The sequence below is a fragment of the Sus scrofa genome, chromosome X (genome assembly GCF_000003025.6).
Source record: "Sus scrofa isolate TJ Tabasco breed Duroc chromosome X, Sscrofa11.1, whole genome shotgun sequence".
Lineage (NCBI taxonomy): Eukaryota > Metazoa > Chordata > Mammalia > Artiodactyla > Suidae > Sus > Sus scrofa.
The window spans coordinates 29,168,078-29,184,482 of NC_010461.5; the positions used below are offsets into that span (position 1 = coordinate 29,168,078).

The 16,405-nt window shown below is 33.4% G+C and overlaps 1 protein-coding gene across 12 annotated transcripts in view; it reads right to left on the reverse strand.

Moving 5' to 3' along the window:
* DMD (dystrophin) overlaps positions 1–16,405 on the reverse strand; it is a 2,622,506-nt gene that overhangs the window by 2,139,855 nt on the left and 466,246 nt on the right. For 2 of the 12 annotated variants that reach the window (XM_021079553.1, XM_021079545.1), the window contains exon 1: positions 13,363–13,854. The exons of the other annotated variants lie outside the window; for them this stretch is intronic. In XM_021079553.1, coding sequence (XP_020935212.1) covers positions 13,363–13,393 — 31 coding nt within the window. In that variant the 5' untranslated portion in view covers positions 13,394–13,854. Of the gene's footprint in view, positions 1–13,362; positions 13,855–16,405 lie in introns of those variants that run through there. 12 annotated transcript variants of the gene reach the window in all.

Below are 16,405 nucleotides of genomic sequence, written 5' to 3' on the forward strand. Positions count from 1 at the left end.
TAGCCAACTAGATGTATTTTAGAGAGTAGATTGGAGGGAATCGGGAAGAGGTGAAGCAAAGAAACCAGAAAGGAAACTGCTGCTGTACTCCTAGTGAGAGGCAGTAGCTTGGTTAAGGACACAGGAGAGGAAATCGAGAGAAGTGGATCAAAAGGTTTTAGGAGATAAAATCCACAGTAATTGGCGTTGGTTTAGACATAAATGGGTGAGAGAGAGAGAAATTTCAAGGATGAAATAGGTTTCCAGCTTGTGAAACTAGATAGATTGGTAACACCACTCACTGATAAAGGGAACAATGAAAAAATACCAGGTTTTGTGGGATGGATGGAAAGTTCCCTTTTGGACACCTAAAATGGAGGTGGATTTGTCACATAAAGATGGAGATGCTAGCCAGGCAATTGGAATTACAGTTCTGGAATTCATCGGAAAAATATGAGCTAGAAGTATAACTTGACTGGTTATTTGCATGTAAGTTTTAATAAAACCATGGGCATGGGTGCAATAACCATGGAAGAGATTGCAAAGTCAGAAGAAAAACATGCTAGGACTGACCCCCGAGGAATCCTAATATTTAAAGGTTGAGTAGAGAGAATCAGACCAGGAAGTAGATGGAGCAGAAACAACCAAAGAAATGGGAATAAACCCAGGATAAAGCAATTCACAGATCTTGAGGGATGACAACATCTTTAAGAAATATGCTTCCTGACTTCAGGCTATACTACAAAGCGACAGTAATCAAGACAGTGTGGTACTGGCACGAAGATAGACATATAAATTAATGGAACAGCATAGAAAGCCCAGAAATAAACCTATGCACCTATGGTCAACTAATCTATAACAAAGGAGGCAAGAACATACAATGAAGAAAAGACAGTCTCTTCAAGAAGTGCTGAGAAAACTAGATAGCTACATGTAAAAGAATGAAATTAGAAACAAACACCATATACAAAAATAAACTTAAAATGGATTAAAAACACAAATGTAAGACCAGAGACTCTAAAACTATTAGAGGAAAACACAGAACAGTCTTTGACATAAACCACAGCAATATCATTTTGGACCTAACTCCTTCAGTAATGAAAAACCAAACAACGCAATCAAAAAATGGGCAGAAGATATAAGTAAACATTTCCCCAAAGAACACAGAGAGATAGTGAAGAAGCAAACCCCTAATTGTTAGATAACTGTAAATCAAAACTACAACGAAGTATCTCCCCACACCAGTTAGAATGAGCATCATCAAAATAAATAAATGCTGAAGAAGGTGTGGAGAAAAGTGAACCCTCCTACAACTGTTGGTGGGAATGTACATTGGTACAACCACTATGTACAACAGTATAGGGGTTCCTTAAAAAATTAAATATAAAACTAACATATGATTTAGCAATCCCACTCCTGGAATTTTCTGGTGAAAACTATAATTTGAAAAGATACATGCACCCCAATATTCACTGCACTATTTATAATAGCTATCACATGGAAACAACCCAAATGTCCATCAACAGATGATTGGATTAGGAAGAGGTGGTATATATACACAATGGAATACTTCTCAGCCATAAAAATGAATGGAGTAATGCCATTTGCAGCAACATGGATGGACTTAGAAATTATCATACTAAGTGAAGTAAGACAAAGACAAATACTATATGATATCACTTATATGTGGAATCTAATAAAAATGATACAAAAGAATTCATTTACAAAATAGAAACAGACTCAGAGACTTTGAAAACAAATTTATGGCTTCCAAAGGGGAAAGGTCAGGGGAGGGATAAATTAGGAGTTTGGGATTAACATACACCTATTACTATATAGAAAATAAATTATCAACAAAGATCTACTGCATAGCTCAGGGAGTTCTACTCAGTATTCTGTAATAACTTATATGGGAAAAGAATCTGAAAAAAAGGATATCTCTATCTATATATCTGAATTACTTTGCAAGGCACCTGAAACTAACACATTGTAAATCAACTACACTCCAATATAAAATAAAATTCTGAAAAAGGAAAAAAGTTATAAAAAGCATTTTAAGGAAGAAAAATCTCAATATCTAGTTTAAGTGATAGATGTAAAAAGTAGAAAGATAATGTCATTTTATTTTCATATTTTATAATACTATTGTGAAAATATAATTCCATTTTCTTAAAAAATTATCAAAAAGAAATTGATAATACTATTATCATTAATGTTTAATATTAAGATTAAATGACTAATAGCTCTTTAAAGGATAAAATAACAAAAAAACCTTACTGTCTATTATAATTGGGAAGCAAAATATGGATATAACAGATTGTTTTTCCTTTCTTTTCTCAATTGTGTTGTAGTTTTCTTTACATTTTCCAAATAGAAGAGTTGATTTCAGTTTTAATAATATTTCTGTCTGTATATATATCTTAGAAAAGCCAAATACTTTTGTATGCAAACCACTTAATTGCTATGTTGTATGTGGAAGAGGGAAAGAAGGAAGGGAACAAGCTCTATTCACACTAGTCACACTGAAAGAAGTGAACAAATTTATTTCATTGATCACACTAAGTCATAAAGACTTTTCTTTTTTTTTCTTTTTTCTTTTTTTGCTTTTTAGGGTTGTACTCGTGGCATATGGAAGTTCCCAGGCTAGGGGTCAAATCAGAGCTACAGTTGCCAGCCTACACCACAGCCACAGCAACGTGGGATCCGAGCTGTGTGTGCTACCTACACCACAGATCCCTGATCCACTGAGCAAGGACAAGGACTGAACCTGCATCATCATGGACACCAATTGGATTTGTTGCCACTGCGTCACAACAGGAATTCCCAAGACTTTTTCGTTTCTTAGGAAAATGGTATCTCACACAACCTCACCCAATTTCACAGAGTAGGAAAATAAAAAGAATGCAAGATTATTTAAAATGAAAACAAATCCCAATTAAGTCTTTATTTTTTTAATATCATAACAATGTCATTTATGGTAGTAAACTATAAAAATGCATGTGTATGTTTAATGTTACAGAGCATTGATACATTTTGTTGAACCAAATTTCCATTGTTTGATTGGAAATCAACATATTGGATCTGTGAAAATATATCTTTGAAGTAATTTGTTTATATAACAACTCCAAAGATCAATGGCCTTAGAGTTAAGAAGATGATGCATTTTAATGAATAATTAAAATAGATACTATCCTGATATTTCTATTTGCTAGAAAGTTCTCAGACAATACTAACCAATCTGTATCACAGAAAATAGACATGCTAATCCACAAGCATTCCATTTGAAAGTAAGTTTTCACATTTTGGGTGCATTTTGTGGGATATTTATGACTCCCCCTTACTTCCCAGTTTTCATCCATACATCTTGAACCATTCTGCACCAGTGCTCTGACATTTGTATCTTTTCACATGTAGATAATGTGTGTGCATACATAGTTCTTGATGAGATGAGGATATGATTGCTTATTAAGACATAGAAATTCGATATCATTTCTGACCACAGATATGGGAGACCCAACAATGACAATGTTGTGCAAGATGCATGTTGCTGAACTCCAGACGTGTCATCTATTTCATAGGCTATTGCTCACGGTGCATTCTAGAACTGTATAGCATACATTACACATATACATATACACATATACAGTTGTCCTTCGAACAATGCAGGTTTGAACTGGATAGGTCCACTTACACACAGACATTGTTCAGTACTAAACACGGTAATATCTCATAGTCTGTGGTTGGTTGAATCAGAGGATGGGAAGGAACCATGTATGTGGAGAGCAGGCTGTAAATTATACACAGATTAGCCCTCCACCTTGCTGAAGGGTCAACTGTACAAACTATATGCAACACTATGGATAACTAACATGAAGTAAAGACAAAAGAAAAAGTACACTGCCCATGTAAAAATAGCAATGGTAATTATAGAAATTTATATGAACTATTGTTTTCCTAAATACCCCCTAGAATAATAATTATCATTAAATCTTACACTAATCTCTGAAAATTATTTTTATTCACAGTATTAAATTTTATTTATGTGGGCCCACTTAGTTTTTTGTTCATCTAGCACAGTGGTCTGTGTACAAGTGAAATAAAAATCAGAAAGACATCTAGTAAGACCCTTCTAAGGACATTTGTTATAGATGATTACAACAGATCAAGGGTTACATTAGCTCTATTCTTTGATCTTTCAAGTTCAACACAGAAAAAGACTGGGATAGGAATAAAACAGTAAAACAAATTACCTATTATGGATATCATCAAAGATAGCTTCCTGAAAAGGCCTAGAAGATGGATTTAGAGTTTTTTGGGACATCTCAGTTTTTAATCTATGAAACTGTAATATACCAGGTTCTACAGTCTTTGAGTAAACACAAGTTTCAGTTTTTTTTTTTTTTTAAGGAATATTCTCAATGGGACATAATAGTTCTTGTTAGAAGATACCATGATCCTTTCCATTTTATGTTTTATCTCCTCTAGAGCTCTGACAGACCCTTTTTATCAAAATCTGAGAGGTTGTGGGAGCTGACTAGTTAAGAATTTGAATCCTTAGGTCATTCTGCCACTATTCAAATCCTGACTCCAGTATGTACAAGCTGAACCATTGTAGGCAAATTACTTAAGCTCCCTGTACCTCAGTATCCTCATCTGTTAAATATGGATGATTATCACCTACCTCCCAGAATTGTAATGAGAATTAGCTGAGATACATGTATATTCAGAGAAATGCTTGATAGTTGGTATAGCCTTGAAGAATGTGATATGTTACCAGTGAGCCTGAAATATTGCTTTGCATGTACAAGGGACAGTCAATATCTGTTTATTTAGGCCATATCAATGTCTCATCAATTCTCATCTATGAATCATTGCCCCTTCTACTCATTCTCTAACTCACATCTCCATATGCCCATACTCTTAAGGCCTATTTATAAAGGTGGGTTCTTCGATGAAACTTTCATAATCAAATCATTTATAAGTAATCATTTATGGTTGATACATAACATTTAGGGTTGATTTATAAACCATGATTTATAACTCTCTTGACATATTACAGTAGTTGTATTTATGGGTATAAATGTGTATTTTTTTCTGACTTACCAAGTTATAATTTCATAAAAGGCAGAGAGAACATTTCAGGTGTTTAACAATGTTTATTTACAAGCAAGTAAAATCATAATAGTAAAAAAGTTGCTCAATATCATATTAATATTCTCTCTAGTCTTACTTTCCCAAAAGCTAACTGATAAGTACATTACTCTCATCCATGACTAAATTTCAATTATTCAAGTATCTTCTATCTCTTTGATACAATTCTAGTTTTATTTAAACTGAACTGTCAATGTTTTCTAAGTATTTTTAACCATTTTTCCAGATTTAAGAATAATCAATTTTACTAATGGTTCTCAAGAAATTTTAGACATTTCCCCAATAAGCATCTATATTAACTAAAATAGCATTAAATAAATTACAAACTTACCTTGTCATATCTATGCAATTCTGTATTTTCTAAAGGATGATTTTTCATATTGCTTAACAACTCTGACTGAGCAATTGAAATTCAGACTATGATAAATGTTTTACACCGAAGGCTCATTTCATTATACAGTAGTCAGTTGAAATGGGGTTTCGAAGAAGGTATTTTTAGGAAGCGCAGAGTACAGGAAAAAGCTGAATACATTACACAATTTAAATATTTATTGAAGCTTTTCTACTCAGGCAACTATTTGGTGATATCTAATAGAAATACCAATATGGGAGAGGCAATTAGGGGTAAGTATATGGCAGAGATTGTGGAAACAAAGACAACCTAGATGCAAGTCAGCTCCTCATTCATAAAGTAATTAAATTGGAGATGGAAAGGAACACTCCTCTTTACAGAAACATTAATTTCTTTAGTATTTCAGCATTCTTTCTACATGCATCTTCTATAATTTTCTGAAGTACTCTTGTCTTTCTTATTGAATTCCTGACCTACTCCACTTCGTGCTCTATTTGATCTTTCTAGTTGGTCTCATCCACGCTCTATGGCTCATATGTTAAGTCCCCACTAATGATTTCATTTTGAGGCTTCACATTCTCATATTGAGAGAATCTATTCTCTCCATAAAAAACCCCTTACTCCATACCCCCAATCTTTCCCATTATTCAAGCTCCCTTCAGGTCTCTTCCTTGTAAATGGCACCATCATCCACCCATTTCTATATGCATGGAGGGCGCCACATCTAATTCAATACCAATAACTACTGACATTAACTCATAAACCAATCTTAAGTCAGTCCACTTCTTTCAACTCCACTCTTACTATTCTAATGAACATCATCTTCTTTGCCCATGGAGAAGCTACCAGATTGATAGCTTCAGACTGTAAGCCCTTCATCTACTCTTAACACCTCCTAATCTCTTCTTTACAAGACAGAGTAATATTCTTAAAATAAAAAAAAAAACCCACAAACATAGTCATGTCACTGCCCTACCTGAAGCCCTTAAAAGGCTGTCCACTAATCTTACTATACAGAAAAAAAAAATCATTCCCCTGTCCTCTAAGTCTCTGAATTATTGGACTCCAACCAACATTTTCAGCTGTATGTTTGTTCCAAACTTTGCCTTGCTTACTCTACTCGAGGAAAACTGACCTTTTAGTTCCTTCTTCAAAGCATATTACACCTTCACATATGTTATTTCCTCTGAATATAACATTTTTCCTCTCTCTTTTTCCCTTGGAGAGCTATTCCCCATTCTTCTTTGTCCTACTCTCTGAATGTCATTTTCTTAGGTATCCCCCCCAATTTCTAGTCCTGGTCTAGGTTTTACTATTATATGTTCTTTCTTATAACAACGTGTGCTTTATTCTGTAGCCCTTATCCCCAATGTAATTTAAATAGGGTGTGTATATTATATATATATTCCCTCTTAAACTCTAATATCAATGAGTTCACTTATTTACAATATTATCTCCAGAGCATGGCACACTACCTGGCACAAGCAGCTACTCAATGTGTGTTAGTGTCATGACTAAATGAATAACAAACTGTTCCTTATTTAAACAATGGTCACTGAACCCACACAATACAAACTTTATGGAGCCACTTCCTTTGATACTTTTACTTCTGGATTTATTTTGAGAGCAAATCTATTTCCAGACATTTAAAGTAAAACACTGCAAAGTCCATAGGCTTGAGTGGAGTAAACTCTGTGATAACACTTGGTGCTCTCAGACACAGCCCATTAGAGATGGGGTATGTACACCTAATCCAGAGGAATCCTCTTGCTCTTTAGCAGCTGTTCACATGGCTCCTGACCTGCCCTTCAGGCTCTACTAAATCAGGATTCCCCAGCTGTCTGAGCTTCCAGTAAGCTCTTTTAGTTAACCACCTACATGCCAACATTGCTTGTATCTGATTACATTCCTCAGACTATAATTTTCCCTTTTTCTTACTAGTTATTTTCTAATACACAAGAGCCATTGGGATTCACCACTTACATACATAATTTTATCAGTTCCTCAATTATTTTGATAACATTTTGTCCACTTAGTCAGCAATCCATTTCTAACACTGCCCTCTTGAGCATCAATATAAAAAGGAATTACTCAACTTGCCTTTGATAAAAATACTTGAGCAGTTCTGATCCTGTGATTGCTTTGCTTTCTTATTTTTTTTTAGTTTGACCTCACACAGTTTCCAAGGCTAAAATCTGCACTTGTAACAGTGTGCTGACTCCCGTGCCCTTTAAGTCAGCACTTAGCTCAGGCTAAGGTACTACTGCTGCTGTAATCTGATAAAGGAGCAGACAAGCTGTGTGCAAATAAAGATGGGTGCCAAGAATGAGCAAAAAGCCACTGATGTTTATGCCCTTTTATAGTCCTGATTCCATGACTCTCTTAGCCAAAAGCAGAGTGGGAGAGGGGAAAACAATTTAAAACAAAACACATCAAAAGCCAAGAAGAGGGGGAAAACATTGAAAGAGTAATCACTTTATTTGCCCATAATTGGGTGTAATGAGACATTATAATGCTAATTGTGCTGTTATACTGGTCTTTTTAAAACATCAATTATTTCATAATGTTGGAGATAGAGTACAGCTAAAAGTTGAAGGTAAACTGGTAAAAGCCTGCATGCTATTTTGGCACATATGACTTCCTCATTGTTGTAATGTCCATGAATGGGTGGAGTATTTATTAAATAAAGACTAAAAGCATGGCACTTCAAACATTTTTTTAAAGTCAGCTACCTATATTCTGACTTTACTACATGGATAAGCATTAGCTTTCACATAGGGTACTTTAATATTCCTCCTATTCATTGCAACAACTCAATTTCCTACTAAAAAGAAATAATAAAATAAAGAAAAATAGAGACAAACTCTGAAACTTTTTTTTACATGTACAGTAATATAATAAGACTAAAGATTTTAAACTAGCCTTAGATATATTTCAGCTTTCAATATTGATGTATAAAAATTATTTTCCCAACATATAAAATTTATGGAAATTATTTCCATAAAACTATATGAATTCAAAATACTGAATTAACAGTGGGAAGATTCATTTATGATCACCAAAAACAACAACAGCACCAACATTTTACCAGCATAGCATAGAAATGACAGCTCTCTTCCAGTTAAAGGGTAACTGCTAAATCCCTCCACCTTCCATTAGTGAAGGATGGGGTGCATAATGACAAAGCAAAAGTGAGGCACTGAGGCAGAAGGTAAAAGATAATAAGGATACCAGGAAGAAATTGATTTCCAAACTCAATCCAGACTGCTAGGAACACTTGTTTTCTTCAGGCTTAATATCATTAAATATACTATACAAAGTCACCTCTAGGGACTGTAAGACCCCAGAAAATTGCTTTGTGTCTTCTTTCACCTTTTGAAATTGCAGTATTCTGAGTGAATATCGAACTATAAAGAATGAGCACAATGGAAGTGTGCCCAATGGAAGTTGGGCTGAGTGGAAACTTTTCCTTAAAACAGTAGCCCAGGTGGAAGACTCCAGCTCTGGGAAAAGGAATTTTGCTCTTTGGTTTTGATAACAGGCACAAGGAGGAGGTCTTGACGTTGTAAGATTAGGACACATTTAAGCATGATTGAGCAGGGCCATTCCCTTTCTTCATCCTCATCTGACTGCTGCTTATCCGAATTAGGGCTGAGACATTTAGAATTCCTTTAAAACATTGGAGCAAAGGCTTTTTGTTTTGTGACTTTATGATCATATTCAGGGCAATAATCTTGAATGAGGAAAGAGAAAGACCATGTCCCTTGGACTTAAAGTGTTTCAGAATCTCTGGAGGAGCCATCTGGTTTAAAAAGGCACTTGCACAATTCTAATATGCTGCAATACATGGGAAAACAATCTTTTTATTGTGTAAGTTTCAGAAAAAAGCAAAGCAAACTATCTTAGCTGTTCATCTTCAAACTATAGTTTGCATATGTGTGATTCACAAAAAGCAGGATTATTCTCCTCTTCAAGAGAGGATATCAGAATTTCTGAAAGACATTTTCATTTATGATACTAACTAGAGGGAGCTTGACATTTTATAAACATAAAAATATTAAGGCCAATTCTACATGTGATAGAAGTAGAGAAACCTCTTAATTCTATTTTTTTAATTTTTTTAAATTTTTTATCACTGAGGGTTTGGGATGGAAATGCTATAAAATTTGGTTGTGATGATTGTTGTACAACTATAAATGTAATAAAATTCACTGAGTAATCAAACCTCTTCTAAATTAGCAAAATCCTAAACTCTACTATAGCACTGCCAACCTAACTTTCATATCTATATTAAAATTAAACTTCAGAACTCCAAATGCATTGTGAATCTTACTCTGTCAATACTGCACAGTGTGATACTCCAAGGAAGTTTAATGAATAGATGTTTTTAAATGAGGAAAAAGATGAAGACCACAAGGTGCTTATTTATTTCCTGTTCGAGTTTTAAAGATCAGTCTGCTGCGGGGACCATACTCCCCAAAGAAAAATATTTTCATGAAATTATGCTATGGTACTTGGTTGCATTTAATAAAAAGAAATCATCTCATTTACCATACTGCAGTCCATGACCTTCCCAACAAAATGTTCCAATATGAACTGACTGCCTTGATAACAGAACACAAATCTCCTAGGACTAGAACAGGACTTTGTGAGGAAAAAAATTCTTGCCTCTCCCTGAATCCAATCACAACCTGAATGTACTGTATAAAAATAAACCAAGGTCATCATTATTCCCTCTCATTGTGATTTGGCTTGCCTTCAAATTACATACCCAGTATATCTGAAATAACTGCACCGCCTCCATTAACTGAGTTTGCCATTATTTTAATCAATGTATCTTTTCAAAATGAAAGGCAGAAATGTCAAATTCCTCCCATTATGGATTCCTTTAACTCTCTAATCTGCATTAAATAAAAGCTTGTCTTTGAGAAATAAAATATGATTTGAAGAATTATAACTAGCATCAATTTTATTTTAAAATGTAAGTGGGAAAAGATTCAACTACAATGAATCTCTTCAGACAAGGGTGATTTCCTATGAAACTTGCAAAGCTTAAGTCTTAAAGCTCTTCACTTATATTGGCCCCTCCCTACTCCTACCTAATTTTGTATTCATATAATTCTGTATTACTTTCCCTAAAAGAGTCCCCTTCCTCCAATTGAAAAACTCAGGCCCCATAAAACCTAGTTCTGCTTCTTCCTCCAAGGTTTGTTATGATCTGTTTTACCCCTGTTTGCCAATTTCTTTAAAAATGTTGTGTATTTAAAATTGAAAATAAAAAACATAAAGGAAAATTATCTTTAAAGAAAAGTTAATTTTAAATTAGTTTTCAATGTCTCTCTTAAGTAACTTAGTACTCTGTGGTTTAAATGAGTATGTGTGTTTATTATATAAACATACATAGTCACACCAAAATACCATGTCTCTTGTATTTGCAATGCAAGGAAGTTTTAATAAAAAATATGATAAATCATTTTTAATAAGTTAGGGAAATATTACAGTAGAAGGTGGAAGGAGGAAAGTTTGGGAAATCAATTTGTTTTATTTTTTTGATAAAAGATAATAGAATTAAATAAAAAAGAACCCTGACTTCCAGACAGCAAAGATTTTAATCTCTTTTATTAAACCACACAAGTGGTTAGGAACTTTATGATTTGTTTCACATGTAGCAAATGACTTGGACCACGGAGATTTCAAATGACAACTTTAGGACTAAAGAGGAAGCTCTATTAATATATCCGTACAAATTATGAATTTATATTTCAGGACTGTCTAGCTGGAGTAGAGTCAACCAACACTTCTCTTGCTTAAATAATGTATATTTGCATAGAATACTTTGTCATCTTTTTTTAAAGTTTGGAGTAACTTCTACCTGATATTCTCTACTGTATTTTCCATACTACTATTCCTTGTAAGAGACAGAAACTTTCTTATTAAATTAAAGAGCATATCTATTTAAAATCAGCAATCTCTTTTTCATAGTTAAGATGCCCTTAAAATACTGCAAATGAAATTCTAAAAAATAATTTTATTAGATTGCAAGATAATTTGTATCATTTTAAAAGTTCTAATGAAATGTATATTTTCAATGAAGTATAATATTCAAATGATTCTATGCAATACTTAAGCAGTTCTAAAAGTAAACAGTATTTATGTTAATACAGTGTTATTCTCTGTTAATTGGTAACTATTTTGCTAAGGGAATTTTAAAAACCAGACTCAGATGTCAGTATATTGAAATAGTAATATGCTGTCAACAAATAAAAGTTAATGGATAATATAACTTTGTGCATATCCTCATTTTCTTTTAACAAGCTCATTGTCATCTAGCCTAAGTATTGCCTGATAGTTTTAAAATGTACCCTAATGAAGTCCTAAAGGGCTTGTCCAAAAATGTTAGCTTTCTTCAAATTCTAATGAAGAATTTAAAAAATTATTTGAACATCTATGACAAAGCAGGTAGTATGTTTGCCTTGCTTCATTCCAGAAATAAATCTTTGCTGTTCTTCCTAAATTGTTCTAGATACTGGTTTATGGTTTTAATTCTGTAGCTATATCAATCAATCAATATGTGTGTATTGCAAAGAACAAACACACAGCTATTGCACATTTGTAATATTACTAAATGGAATGATATTTTAATCAGAAAGCAATTCTGATGCACACCAAAGAACTTACAAAATAAGGAAGTTTTATATATAAAAATGTTTTACTATAAAAATCTGGTAGTGTATTTTGTGAATCAATAAATGCATAGTGTTAATTTTTTTTCCACAATTTTTTTTTCAGAGACAAAACTTCTGTGGTGACTCTTTTTCCAGAAGAAGTTTTAAATAGTTACTTATTTGGAGAGATTTACTTTCTTTATTCTTGATTATAGATACTGTTCTCATATCTATTTCAGAGTGATTATAATCCACAAATCAATGACAGGAAAAAATATAATCTCATTCATCCATCTCTTTGGGACACATTGTATTCCTCATATATTATCTTTATATATTACTTTTATTGTTGTGCCACAGTCAATTTTTAAATTTTTCATTAGTCTCTATGAATTTCTTAAACAAAATAGTTGTAATTTATATAGAAAAGGCCGAACTAAAAAATTTATTGAAAACCTAGGTCATCATAGGAATGAAACAACATGGTGATTTCACTGCACAATATAATTAGAAGCCCCTCATGTTTTTCTGTCGTCTTCTCAGTAAAAGTATTTGGTGATTTGCCAGCATAGATCATATCATTAGTTGAAAGAATTTTCATGTTATACTACAGAAAAGAACATTCAAAATACTACAAATATGAGAAAGAAAATTTTAAATTATATATTTATCAATACTTTTCTCCACCTCCATTTATCTACCACAGTTCATTTTATTCTTTCTTTTATCCCCATGATATGCCAGGTAAAATTTTTCTAACCTTGAGGCGGCCACATGTCATTCCCACATAGCAATTAGTTCATTGAGAATATATGTCAGGTCACTACCCCACATGTAACTGTTACTAATTACAGAAAAATCAAATAATCATGATAATAACTCAGATATACAAACGATTTCACAGTATTTAAAATGGTTACAAATAGTTCAAGCCAGTTATGCATATTCTATTACTTCAGTAGTTTCTCAAATAAGATGTGTTTGATTATACTTGCAAAAGAAAAAGTTTAAACTCTAATTCATTTCTATTGACAAGTTTTCCCAATGACAATTATGTACACCTGCACATATATATGTGTGCAGTATATGTAAGATAACATGTATGCTTACTCACAATCTACTATAAGGTTAAGTTATTCTGCCAAATTCGTGAGCTTGTCAGAAACTAGAAGTTATACAATAGTAAAAAAATATTTTTAGTTGCTTTGTACTTACAACAGTCTTCCACTTCTTCCCACCAAAGCATTTGGAAAAAGTATATATCAAGGCAGCGATAAAAATCTTGGTAAATTTTCTCCCAACTTTATTGCTCCAGTAGGTTTAGGAATGATGACACACCAATCAACTTCAGCAGCCTTTAAAAAATAAGGCTTCAGTTTTTCCTATTTGTTTTCTCTGAAGCTAATTGCCTCCAAGATCTGAGTCCTCTAAGGGGAAAGTGAGTGATCCCAACACTGAGTGAGTCAACATAGTAACTGATGCCAGGATTCTGTAGAGGCCCCTGGATATTTCAAATTCCAGGACCTGCGCAGAAGCAAGTGACCCGCCTTTTCTCTCAAGTTGGTTTCCCATAATAGGACTGCCCATGGACACTACATATAAGGTTGTGCTTCCAGCATGGCAAGTCCTGTGAATGCAAATAGTGTTCAACTGTGTTCTCATTAATATCCAAACCAGAATAGCACAGTGGACATAGTACTTGATCTCAAAGCCTTCTAAACATAAAAACTCTTAAGTACACACATATAACAAGACTTTGTGAAACTTCTTGCACATTTCTAAAATAACAGAACAGATAATCCTGACCCAGAATAGCATTTTAAAAGATTTTCCTTTTTTAAACACTAAAAAATTCACTCTACTGAACAAAAAGAAATCCCTATAATAATCTATGTATTCATTATGTATCCACTGCTACCAAACTTAATTCCTACCCAGGGGATCCAATCAAAAGTCATGTATTGATGATGCCAACAGTCTGAATAAGAGAAGCAACAGCAGAATGTAGCAGCTGAACTCTGAAGGCAGAATGTGTAGAGGTCTCAAGGGAGAAGGCTTATGCTAAAATACAGGGCACTTTCATAATAGAATGAAGAAATCCTCCTAAAATGCTAAATTTCTGTTGTAGCTTATGATAAAACTATTGCACTAACAAATTACTCTTTCTTTGGTTTATTTGGTGAGAATTATTAAAGCACCATTCTCTTAGACACTGAGTTAATGATCAATTTTGTAATGGTTCTAAAAAGAAGTTTTCTGTATTAAATGAACTCAGTTATAACACACTGTTCAGCCTACTTGTAAACTATTCTTTGCCAAGAGAAGCCTTCTTTATCTCCTTTCTTATTTTTAATGCAACAAGTGAGTCCCAATATATATAGGAAATACTGGTAACACATTTCAGAAAGATATTCCTTTTGCAATTACAATAATCTCTGCTAAAATTATTTGTTTGAGTGTTTTTATAGTACTATTTGTTAAAGTGACAGACTCATTTTTCTATGTCAAACATTCAATTGCTCGGCACAGAAATAAATTATAGAGAAAAAAACCTGACATATGGAGTCAGACTATGATGTTTACTTGAATAGTGAATTATATATTTTATATTTTGAAAGGCAGGTATGCTCACCATGATACCACAAATGCTATATTTTATATTTTAGAACATCACCATAATATTACCATTTCCTTCCCCCCAAAAAAACCTATGGGTAAAAAAACAGAAGCTCTGATTTTACTTTTGGATAACTGCATTGAAATTAATATCATCCAAAATAGATTTTAAATGTCTTCCATATGTCACTTCATTTCTTCTCTTTAGTATAGTTGTCCAAACACGCATATAACCAACAATTTTGTAAAACATAATAAGAAAAATGTTTCAGGATCCAAGTTTGCATGTTAGCATCAGTGTCCTGTGAAATGAAGTGTAGTATCACCCAGCGTCCAAGTTCCTTTAAACTTTATACTGTGAGTTTCCTATACATATAAATCCACGTTTCAGCCAAGATGTATGCTCAATTTATCAGTGATTTGAAAAGTGTGGTCCATGAAACAACAGCAGCAGCATCACACAGGAAGATTTTTAGAAATGCAAGTACACATGAAACCTGAAAAATAAGAAACTCTGGGAGTAGGACTCAGTACTCTGTGTTTTACAGGTGATCTAAAGCATGGCCAATTGTGAAAAACCCTGCAGTGTACGTTTCTAAAAACAACTGAGGCTCCAAATACATCAAAAACTTGTCCTGGTTAACATCTAAAGCAAAATCTAAAGTACCAAACATCAATGGATCTGAATGCTCTCAGGTACATCTCTATTACCCTTCAGCCTTGGTCAATAATCAGAATTTGTTGGGCACTTGTAATAATGTCTATATTAATAGAGAATTTATAATTAAGGTTTTATAATCTAGGTGGGAAGGCATGCTTAAGGTAACTAGGAGAAGTGAAAAGTATGTAAAATAAAATTTAGCCCAAACACAGTGATCTCTAGTTCAGACTTTGTCACTGCTTTCCTGTGGTCACTTAGTTCTCTCATTTAGTCCCCACAATAACAAGTTCTTATCATTAATAATTGGCAGAGCAGGATTTTTCAGAAGCTTGTTTAACTTTGTATTTTGAAATAATTATAGCTTCATAAAAGTTGCAAAGATAGTATAGAGGGGTTCTATAAACTCTACCCATTTTCTCCAAATAGTTTCATTTAAGATTACTATAACACAATGTCAAAATCAGGAAAATGGCATTGATACACTGTGTGCATCTATTTCCATCATTTGATCATGCATGCAGATTTGTGTAACCACAACCTCGGTCACAGTGCACAGCCATTCTATCACAACAAAGATCTTCTTTCCTTTACAGTCACACCAAACACCCTCGTCTACCAGCCAGGCACCTACTAATTTGTTCTCTATCACTATAATTTTGGCATTTCAAGCATATTAAAGGACATCATTTAGTATGTGGCCTTCTGAGATTAGCTATTTTTTCATTTAGCCTAATGTCCTAGAGATCCATTCAAGTTGTTATCTGCATCAATACTCTATTTTTATTGCTGAATAGTTTTTCCATCTCATGGATGTACTTTAGTCTGTTTAAGCATTCATTTATTGTAGTACATTTTGGTTATTTTCAGGTTTTGGTTACTACAAAGAAAGCTGCCAATCATGTATATACTTTTTCATTTATCTGGATTAATGCTCAGGAGTAAAGTTGCTGGGTCATATGGTAAATATATGTGCAGTTTTTA